We start from the raw sequence: 11,087 nt of genomic DNA on the forward strand, positions 1-11,087 counted from the left end.
CATCACGTCCGGCGGCGGGCGAGGGCTTACAGCCGGCGGCGCAGTCATCGTCGCAGCAGAGATCGAAGACGAATCGTTCATGGGTTGCGGCGTCAAAAGATTTATGCTCAGTCAGCAAGACAAGGGGTTATGTGAAAAATACACTTAAGTGGCTGGTTAGCAAACCCACCTTTCATCTGTACCATCCGTCAACGATCCAACGCCCCAGGTCACAAGTTTCCAGATTTTCACTGATTAGTGATTTTCACTGGATACTCCGCCAGCCTAAATATCGTTTTTATTTCACCATTTTTTTCTATTAAAAAAAGGAAAAAAATCCAACAAATTCATTCCACCAAAATTAAGTGCGGCTACTCGCTCGACGGGTTTGCAGGCAGCAAAGGCGTCCCCGTATGGCGGCAGCGCGCCAGCTCCACGGCCTCCTCCGCCTGCCGCCTCCCCGCCCCCTCCGCCCCGTCTTCGTGCCACCAACTCCCTGCCGCGCACGCCCTCCCCTCGCCTCCCTGCGTATTCCACACCCACCATCTCCTCTCCCCAAGAAACGCCTCTCCAGCGCTCCCGAAGCCAAAGGCGAGACGGCGGCGGCGTTATTGGGGGAGGGGGAGGAGGGGAATGGAGCGACGGAGGATGAGGCGCGGGAGGCGCAAGAAGGGGCGGGGGGATACGCGGAGAGCGTTGGCGCCGGGGACCCCGCGGGCCCTCCGGCCCATCACCTTGCGGCCCGCGCTGGTCTTGGGGACCCGGTGTTCTTCCTCCTGACCTTCGTCGCCGTCACGGTTAGGCACTGAGCCTCTGCCATCTAATTTCAGTTTCCATTTGAGTTTTTGAAAGATTAATTCTTCCATATTGCTGCAATCTTGAGGTCATGGAGTGTCTCTTCTTATTTCCCAAATCTTGTGTTGCCTTGTCAGACATCCGTTGCCTTCATCAGCATGGTAGCGGTGGCGATTCCTACGATGCTCGTAAGTCTGGCTTCTCAATGTAATTTCGATTTGATGTTACTAGAAAACGGGAAATGAATGAGCACGAGATTTTAAATTTGTTCTTTGGTGTCGGGGAGTGGAAATTGAGAAGGGATTAGGCATACGAATTTATACTCATGCCTAAAAACATACATTATGTTAACCCTTCACCATAACTTACATTATCTTCCCTTATCTATTCCCTCGTTGATTCCCACGAACCAAGCAAAGAAATAAAAGTTTCCTAACATTCTTATACATAATTCTTATCATGCGCCAAACAGAGGATTTGGAATAAAACGACTCATCCCATTTCTAATGTCAATACAACTCTCTGCTCTAAATTCATACTCCCCTTCCCAAATACTCCCTCCCTTCCGGTATGGAGGGCCTATCTCAAAATTTTCAGATTTCCGTTATATTAGTCCCACTTTGAGTCTTAGTGAGTTAAAAATGCTTCGAATCCGACACAACATTTAATCCATGGAGATAAGAGAGGGGGAATTACACTCTTAGGCTGTCCTCAATGGGAGTATCATAAGCGTATCATGCATGTGAACTTAGACGTTTTCGCTGATGTGGCACACAATTAAATGAGAAAAGAGAAGATTTGGCATACCATATCATATTAAATGATGTACATTGTGTCATGCATGATAGTAAATGAGGCAATCTAACATACTAGCTTATGATACTATGCACTGTAGAAGTAGTATCATACACTATCATCATATGCCCATCTCCAACTAGAGGGAGTGTTGCACTATTGCTTCAGGAGTTGAACATGTGAGGCGTATTTTATTGGGAAAATTTGAACCCATGAAACTCATGCCCCTCCGCTCACCATATTTCTTGGTTGCTTAGAATTTTGACATGAGCCATTTAAACATGAAGAGAGAGAGTCTGCCAAACGCATACCACTCTCTCACGCTGATTGCCCCCTTGACCCTTCCCCCCCGGCGACTTGGGGGTCGAAACCTTAGCCCACCACAGGTGCCCCCACGTGACTCCCTCGTGGCTGCCGACTTCGGCCGCGGTGGCGATGTGCCCCCTCCCAAAGAGACGGGGTCCTCGACCGTTTCTTGCACAAGTGGCACATGTTGGATTCTGGACGATGACCCTGGTGAGCTCTTGGTAGCGCCGACCGGCCATGGCCATGGGGTGATGGGGATGGTGCGCCAGTCTGGTCTGGCGATGGGGTGGGCTATAGCTCGGCGTGTTTGCCCCTTGGTGAGCGGCTTCTAGGTACTTCGATGGCGATGTGCCCTCGGCCAGACGATGCGGCCTCGTGGTTTGGGTGTGGGAGGGGAGTCAACGACGCTGCAGCCCGGTGTGGCTTTGGTGGCCCTGGTGCCAGTGTTGTGACGCCCAGCGGTAGGCGTCTCGCTCCACAAAATCATACGGCTTGGTGCTAAAGCGGTGCTCTTATCGGCGTGGTGCTGGGAAGAGTTGCCAGGGCCGACTTGGATGCATACTTGCATGGTGTAGGGGTTCGAGTCCAAGGTCGGGCCGTTGAGGCTGCCCATGATCTTGTTGGCTTGGTGGTCGTGGTAAACTCGATCATACCCCGGGTCGGGCTTGGTTTTAGGCCGGGCTTGACAAAGCCTGAAGTGACAATCCCAAGCCCGAAGCCCGAAAATATGTGCTTTCTCAAGCCCGAGCCCGGCCCAAATGCAAACCTGAAGCACGAAAGAGCCCGAATCTAGTTCTTCAGTCTACACATGTGTAGGCCCGACCCGAAGCCCGAAAGTCTGGCCTGGAAAGGTGAGAAATAGTAGCTCAACCCGAATATTCTTTCGGTCTGTAAAATGAAGCCCGAGCCCGGCCCAAGAGGCAAGCGTAGCCCGGACCGGCCTGGGTTTTCCGGGCCAGATCATTGGGCCGAGCTTCCCATGAACAGGTTTAGGTTGTGGTGGCGGCGATGCGACGAGTTGTGTCTCCTCCTGCTATGGTGGCTGGCCTTGTCGGCATACTCCATTTTGCTCTAGCTTCGGTGGACTTTGGGAGTTGTGGTCATGGCTTGGGAAAAATTCTTACTACACGTGGCTGAGTCTGACGCCTGCGGGTGCCTTCCCCTCCTTGGAGGCTTTGTCATGGCTCTGATGTAACGCCCTCGATGCGGCTACAACTTAGAGGCATAACCGCATTGAAAGCAATGTCATAAGTGAGGTAATCTTCACACAACCCATGTAATACATAAGGGAAAGAGATACATAGTTGGCTTACAATCGCCACTTCACACAATACATGAATGTAACATTACAACAACCAGATACAATCAAGGTCCGACTACGGAACCAAAATAAAGGAAGACTACCCCAAATGCTACACTGATCCCCGATCGTCCCAACTGGGCTCCACTACTGATCAACTGAAACGAAACAACACTACGAACAGGTCTTCATCAATCTCCTCCTTGAGTTCGGTTGCGTCACCTGCACGGTTTCATCGGCACCTGCAAACTGGTTTTGGAAGTATCTATGAGTCACAGGGACTCAGCAATCTCACACCCTCGCGATCAAGACTATTTAAGCTTAAAGGTAGGGTAACAGGTATGAGGTGGAGCTGCAGCAAGCACTAGCATATATGGTGGTTAACATACGCAAATGAGAGCGAGAAGAGAAGGCAAAGCACGGTCGAAAATCTATGATCAAGAAGTGATCCTAGAACAACCTACGTCAAACATAACTCCAACACCGTGTTCACTTCCCGGACCCCGCCGAGAAGAGACCATCACGGCTACACACGCGGTTGATGCATTTTAAATAAGTTAAGTTTCAGGTTTTCTACAACCGGACATTAACAAATTCCCATCTGCCCATAACCGCGGGCACGACTTTCGAAAGTTCAAAACCCTGCAGGGGTGTCCCAACTTAGCCCATCACAAGCTCTCACGGTCAACGAAGGATATTCCTTCTCCCAAGACAAACCGATCAGACTCGGAATCCCGGTTACAAGACATTTCGACAATGGTAAAACAAGACCAGCAAAGCCACCCGAATGTGCCGACAAATCCCGATAGGAGCTGCACATATCTCGTTCTCAGGGCACACCGGATTGTCCAAACTTCCGGTAGGCCAGCCTAGAGTTGCCCCTGGTGGCCACCGGCGGTTGACAAGTTGGACCAACACTCAGAGGAGCACTGGCCTGGGGGTTTAAATAAAGATGACCCTTGGGCAGGCCTACCCAAGGGAAAGAAAAGGCTAGGTGGCAAATGGTAAAACCAATGTTGGGCCTTGCCGGAGGAGTTTTATTCAAGGCGAACTGTCAAGGGGTTCCCATTATAACCCAACCGTGTAAGGAACGCAAAATCCGGGAACATAACACCGATATGACGGAAACTAGGGCGGCAAGAGTGGAACAAAACACCAGGCATAAGGCCGAGCCTTCCACCCTTTACCAAGTATATAGATGCATTAATTAAATAAGAGATATTGTGATATCCCAACAAAATATCCATGTTTCAACAAGGAACAAACTTCAATCTTCACCTGCAACTAGCAACGCTATAAGAGGGGCTGAGCAAATCGGTAACATAGCCAAACAACAGTTTGCGAGGACAAGGTGGGTTAGAGGCTTGGCTTAACAATATGGGAGGCATGATAAGCAAGTGGTAAGTATCGCAGCATAGGCATAGCAAAAGAGCGAGCATCTAGCAAGCAAAGATAGAAGTGATTTCGAGGGTATGGTCATCTTGCCTGAAATCCCGCAAGGAAGAAAAATGAGTCCATGAAGAAGACAAACGGACGTAGTCGAACGGATCCTCACAAACGCGACGTTACCGGATCCAACCCGAAGAAGCAACACCGGAAGAAGCAAACAACATAGTAAACAACCATCACATAAACATGGCATGATGCACAACCAAGTATGATGCATGTCCGGTTTAATGATACATGGCATGACAAAGTGCACAAACAATCCTACAAATTAAGTGGAGCTCAACATGCAACTCCGTTGCATATTGACGAAACACCACGTTCAAGTTATTTAGTTCGATCTCGTTTATGTACCTAACAATATTAAATGTTGTTAGCATGGCAAGAGGTGAAGCATAATGAAACTATCTATCTAGGCAAGTTTAAATGAGGCCGGAACAACAAAACAACAAGTCCGGAAAATCCTCATGTGCATATTTTGGTTATGGTACTGTCCTGCCCTAAACAATATTTTAGAGTTGTTAAACATGCAAGGTGAATGCACCATGTTAAACTAGGCATTTTTCTACCGCATTTACATATAAAGATTATTAAATTTGGAGCTACGGTTAAATAGTTATGAATTAAAACATTTTAGCATGGCATTTATTCAAAATTAAACAAACAACATTTTAGACATTTTAAACATGATTGAAAGTGGCATATTATGAAACTAGACAAAATTCTAAGCACTTTACATATATAAGTTGTTTTAATCCGATGCATGGTTGTGGAGATATTAAATGCATGAATATGAAGGACTTTTCTGTAAAACAACAGTTCCCGAATAAATAGCAAAATTCGCAGGTCAGGGAAAAAAATAGTATAGGGCCGAATCTGGAGGGGCTGGGGTTTCACCATGGGCCATGGCCCAGGTTGGAAGGGGGCCGGCCGGCGGGTGTCTTGGCCGGTCGGGGCGTTGGGCTGAGGTTGCGAGGCCCATGCGGTCGACCAAAACGGTCAACGCGCGCGTGAACGGGCGGTGTCGCGGACTCTTGGCGAAAAGGGTCGCCGACGGCGACGATGCAGACGGCGGGGCGGCGACAGGAAACGCAGAAGGCCGGAGAGGGTCCCACGAGCGGCGAAACGGGCGGTTCCAGACGGATCTAGGCACGGCGGGGGTCGATGCGGCGTCCGACGACGGGGTGAGCGAGGCAACCTCCGGCGGTGGGATCCTGCAAGGGAGAGAGAGGGAAGCGTGAGCGGCAGATAGAGCGGCGGAAGGAAGGAGTTCGCGGGCAGGGGAGGCCGCGACCTGGCCTGCTGAAGATTTCCAGCGAAGGGCGGCGTTTGTCGCCGGCGAGCGCGGACGGTGGGGCAGCGTGCTCGAAGGCGGGGTCAGGCGGAGCGAGGAGCGAGGGGAACCAGGCGAGCGGGGCAGGTCGGGAGCGGAGGCGGGCGGCGCGGTCGGGCCCGGTTCGAGCCCGGGGGCGGGCCGCAGATGGGCCTGGCAGGGCCGCGGTGAAGTGGGGCGCGGGGGAGGACGCGTGGCGCGCTGGGGTTGGCTGCGGGGCGCGGGGAGGCGACGTGTCGCGCTCGGATTGGCCCGAGCGCGCCGGCGGCGGCGCCAAGTGGCGGAGGGCGGCTGGGGAGGCGCTGATTCCGAGGAGGAAGGTGGCTGCGGTTGGGAGGCGGCTAGAGGTAGGTGTGGGGCTAGGGATGCCCAAAATTGGAAGGAGGGGTCTATATATAGTAAGGGGCTAGGGTTAGGGGAACCATCATCCGTTTTCGGGCATCGGATCTCGATCCGACGGTCCGGAGCGGAGGGGGGTTTTAGGTGAGCTGCAGGTGGCTGTGCAGAAGAGGCCTTGGGCTGAGAGAAGAGAAGAGGAAAGCAGCCCGGCACGGTTTTCGGAGACCGAAAACGTCCGACGAAAAGACCGGCTATACTGCCGCTATAGTTTAATGGTTGGGCTATCAAACGGACTCCGAATGCGATGAAACTTGGCAGGCGGCCTACCTACACTATAATAAGACCGCACGCCAACTTTCAACCCAATCCGAGAACATTTTTCGGCCACTTATAAAATAGTATTTCGGACATGCCGCGGTCGCGTGCAAGTGTGTCTGGGCTCAGAACGGACAACAGACGGAACGAGGAGACTGGGACGGATGCAAGTTTTAAAAACATGATGATGCAATGCGGATGATGACATGGCAAGATGCAACACGCAAGCAAATGACAAGGCAACAACAGCGAATAACTGGAAGACACCTGGCACATCGGTCTCGGGGCGTCACATCTGACCACAACTCCCTTCCTCGTGCACCAGGGGAAACCCTAGATCCGGCTCTTTGGACTAGGTGGCGGCAACGCCGGTGCCATGGCGTTGGTCCCCTCCTTGGAGGCATCGTCCAGGTTGCTCGTGGAGTCCCCCATGGTGGCTGCTGCTCAGGGCGTGGGCCTTCGGGTACAATGTACACCGACATCAACACTTCCTCGACGACGCTTCCTTCAGGTCCGGCCGGGTCCTGCTGTCCATATGCCGACTCCTTCTAGGCGCATAGATGAGGGGCACATTGGTCCAAGCTGTTCGAGAGTCATGGTTGTTGCAAATGTCTCCGACTTCAATCATGATGCGGTCCGGTTGTTCCCTGTTTTGCCTCATCGTCTTCGGCTAGAGGTTGGACTGGGTGAGGCATGTTCGTGGTAGGCATGGTGGGTGCAGTTGCTAATCCTGGAGATTAGTGTTGTAATAGCCGAAACGCATTGTACTTGGCTTTTTTGCCTATTCTTCTTTAATGGATGATACACATGCTATTCATATTCTAGAAAAAAAGAGTATTTAACAAAAAACTACCACATTTCATGGAACCGTGCCTACAAACTACCACTTTACAAATTTGTGCTGAAAACTACCACTTTTTCACTAATTCTTTGACTAAAAACTACCATGTTAAGAAAGATGGGGCCACCAATGTATGTAGCCTAATGGCATGCCATGTGATTTCCCGAACTATTTCCCTATATACATATGACCTTCCTCACTTGAAAGAGGCAGCCGGGGGCAAGACTTTGGACGCTTACATGCTCACTTTGGGCGCGTTTGTTATCTAACTGAGAAAATATAGGCTCCCAACCATGTTCTGCATTTCGTTTGGTTCCCACAAAGCCCAGGCTGCATGACAACGGTAACACAAGCACGACGTTTGGTTGCAAGTATGTTCTCCCCAGATGCAATGTGCTGCTGTTCGGTTACGTGCAAGACATGTGGTTGGGGTCGCAGTGTGGATCCACATGGTGTTGAGGTTACGGGCGCTGCCCGAACTCACGAGGGACTGCCGCTAGGGGCGCTGCCCCATTGAACCTGGTCACATTTGCCCTGAGACTAAACTAGTGCTAGAGTTCCCTTTGGATTAGCCTAGTGCTAGAGTTTCCTTTGGACTACCCTAGAGCTAGAGTTGACCTTGGACTAGCCTAGTGCTGGAGTGCCTTTGGTCTAGTAAAACCTGGCGATAACCAGTGTGGTCCTTGGACACTAGCTAGAGTTAGAGTTGCCCTAGAGCCTAGTGCTGGAGTGCCTTTGGTCTAGTAAAACCTGGCGATAACCAGTGTGGTCCTTGGACACTAGCTAGAGTTAGAGTTGCCCTTGAGTCTACACTGCTAGCCGTCACCCATGAGGACCTTCAATGAGGACATCACCAAGAGATTGCAAATCCCCCCTACCCGGGGTTGGAAGTGCTGTGGAGTTGGGTGATGGAGAGAAAGGACTATCTCGTCTCTCCGACGAACTACCCTCGGACCCAAGCGTTCCCACAAATCTATTTTTCGGGCTTATCTTATCTCTTTAACAGAAAGTCTGGAACTCATGACTGGACCCACATGGAACTTCATGTCTTCATGTATATATTCCAAATGCCAGTGTTAACATATTATCTTGTTTTGGAGCTGCTAATAACATGGCATCTCGTTAGTCATAAAACCAATGTTTATAACAGTAACATGCTGTATCGACTAATATACTTTGTGGCAATTTATGTTATGTGTGCGCGAGTTAGGAGAAGCAATGGTTGTTTTGACGATAGGGGGAAATTAAAAAGAAAAAGTTATGAGAGTTGAGGAGCTGATTGCTGAAGATTGAAATAAGAGAATGTGTGGTGTCCGAAAATGACAAGTTGAGAGGATGGTTATGTGCTGTGAAAATACCCCTTAGCTTCTACACATCATTTTGCCCCTTTTACGTACTATTAGTATGATTTTTATTTGATGGAGTTTTCAGACTCGGTTCTATTCAACAGGCTATGAGGAGAGCTGCAAATTCATTTGCTCTGCTGGCTGATGCAGCTCTGGATGAGTTACCGAGCACGATGACAGCTGTAAGACTCTCTGGCATGGAAATCAGTGATTTCACCCTTGAACTTAGTGACTTGAGGTAAACGCAAAATAACTGTATGCCTGAGTTTCATATGGATGTTCATCTATTTTTTTGGTTATAGGAAACCAAAGGTTTATCTACCTACCTATGTTGTAGCACTATCGTTATAAATTGATGTGGGTTTATATTATTCGGCACACATTAATTGCAGCTGACCTGCACCCAGTTTCACATCTGTAGATCGAACTATGTTTTAAATCCGCATACTGAATGTGATATTGGTTTAAAGTTGCTTACAGTTAACATCGTAGACATATTTAGTCGAGAACTTTTTTTTTGAATTTTAGTCGAGAACTGAAGAGGCCTAACTATGCAAATCTGTCATAAGCATGAGAACCGTGGATAATTATTCGACTCATTTAGCTCATCCCTTGTTGTCTGTTACTGAAACAACCATTTGCAGCCAAGTGATAGCAGACGGTGTGAACAAGTCAACGAATATTGTTCAAGCAGTAGAAGATGGAATAGGACAAATGAGGAATATAGCTCGGCAGAAGACTAAATGTATGTGTCCGCAATGCTAATATTTACCACACCAGTTCTTATACTTGTTGTATCTCTTGATATCTGATATATATGCTGATACACGCAGAGAATGACAGACAAGCGAGGAAACTTGCGGAATATTATCACCGCAGGGCCAGCTAAAAGTTCAAATGATTCGTCTAGCCAATACATGGACCATAGAAGAAACGACCAATCATCTGTTAGAGTATCTTGACATTTTTCACAGAACTCCAAATGGCGCATAAGACTGCTTCTGGGTGGGACGTAAACGCTTAGTAATATACAATTGTTGGTAGGCCAGCTTGGTTGGCATAAAATGTTTGTCTCTGTATGAGGTAGAATGAGAAATTGAAGAGGCAACAAATGGTTTTTGATTTATGAGCATGCCTATACTGTGTACTTAGGATGCTCCAATTTGGAAATATTGTGCAGCGCCGAAAATGAACTTGTGGTAGACGAATTAAGTGTTCGTCGAAAGATGCAATCTGCACAGTTTAGGTTGATACTTTGGGATTTTTGGTTTTATCATATAACATAGGTTCACAGTCGACAATTTGACTTGTGACTGTTTTTTTTTTGAAAGGCCCAGCCATGGTTGGTTTCTCATTGATATTAAGCACGGAGCAGATGGAAAAGTGACAAAGGCGATGATCCGTAGATCAAGGATAGAAGAAAAAGAAGAAGAAAGAAAGGAAAAGTGCCAAGGCACAGCCTACTACTCAAGCCGGGTCCCCGAAGGGGACCTGAATGAGAAATTCGACTTGTGACTGTGGCCGCACAGTCAAACCATGTGACTTGCACCACGCAGAGAATGATGCAATTCTGGACTGAGGTCAAGGTGAACTGGTGCTAACACGTGGTCAACTTCCATGGCTGACTCGTTGCTGGCCATACCGAGTTTGACCTCCTGGCCACCGCCCAAAATTTGACCGAAGCTGCACCTGTCATAAGCCACCAACCAAACACAGCTATACATCGGGGTCACGCGATGTATTCTGCGGCAAATTAACCTTAGGGCCAGTTCTTTTGGCGGCTTAAAAAATAAGCCGACTTTTTTTTTTTGACGGGAACCTTAGTATTAAGTTAAGCAGTAGTGCAGAGAGATCCAGTGCTTCAACGATATCGATACAAGTTCATGCTAGTCATTCGAGTTTTGGACGGTTCACGCCAATTACGCCCCTCGTCGGTGTCTCGCGGGCCCACCTGGCAGTGACGCTACTGCAGCGGCTCCCATCTGTCACGCTCACGCTGCAACGGTGGACCGTGTCCGTTGGATGAAACCGCAGCTGCGTTGGATTCCCAGCATACCTAGCCGAGGAGGAGAGGCCAACAAAAACTTCGTTAAACCCCAGCAGAGCGAGGGCGCGCGGCGGCGGAGCTCGGCGTGAATGTTGGGCTGCGCCACTAGCGGCGAGACTGCGGGGCGACGGCCGGCAGCTTGAGCGCATGACTGAATCAGCGGCCAAGCGGGGGACGCGCCGGCTCGGGCTGCGGTAATTCCCCAATCGCGCCTTGCTTCGGTGCCCGAGATTGGGAGCCCCCCA

At 49.5% G+C, this 11,087-nt stretch overlaps 1 protein-coding gene across 1 annotated transcript; it reads left to right on the plus strand.

Annotated features, from left to right (window-relative positions):
* Window positions 1-341: 341 nt before the first annotated feature.
* LOC119353805 lies at window positions 342-10,046 on the plus strand. The gene is made up of 5 exons (XM_037620485.1): window positions 342-776; window positions 912-962; window positions 8,900-9,033; window positions 9,440-9,540; window positions 9,629-10,046. Coding segments are annotated over exons 1-5 (672 nt in total). The 5' UTR covers window positions 342-392; the 3' UTR covers window positions 9,631-10,046.
* Window positions 10,047-11,087: the final 1,041 nt, after the last annotated feature.

The sequence above is a fragment of the Triticum dicoccoides genome, chromosome 2A, assembly GCF_002162155.2.
Source record: "Triticum dicoccoides isolate Atlit2015 ecotype Zavitan chromosome 2A, WEW_v2.0, whole genome shotgun sequence".
Lineage (NCBI taxonomy): Eukaryota > Viridiplantae > Streptophyta > Magnoliopsida > Poales > Poaceae > Triticum > Triticum dicoccoides.

Bases quoted from the DNA above. Each gene is read 5' to 3' on its own strand.
- LOC119353805 (XM_037620485.1), top strand. From the start codon at position 393: ATGGCGGCAGCGCGCCAGCTCCACGGCCTCCTCCGCCTGCCGCCTCCC. The intron at 963-8,899 runs GTAAGTCTGGCT...TCTATTCAACAG, and splicing joins TGGCGATTCCTACGATGCTC to GCTATGAGGAGAGCTGCAAA. The intron at 9,034-9,439 runs GTAAACGCAAAA...AACCATTTGCAG, and splicing joins CTTGAACTTAGTGACTTGAG to CCAAGTGATAGCAGACGGTG.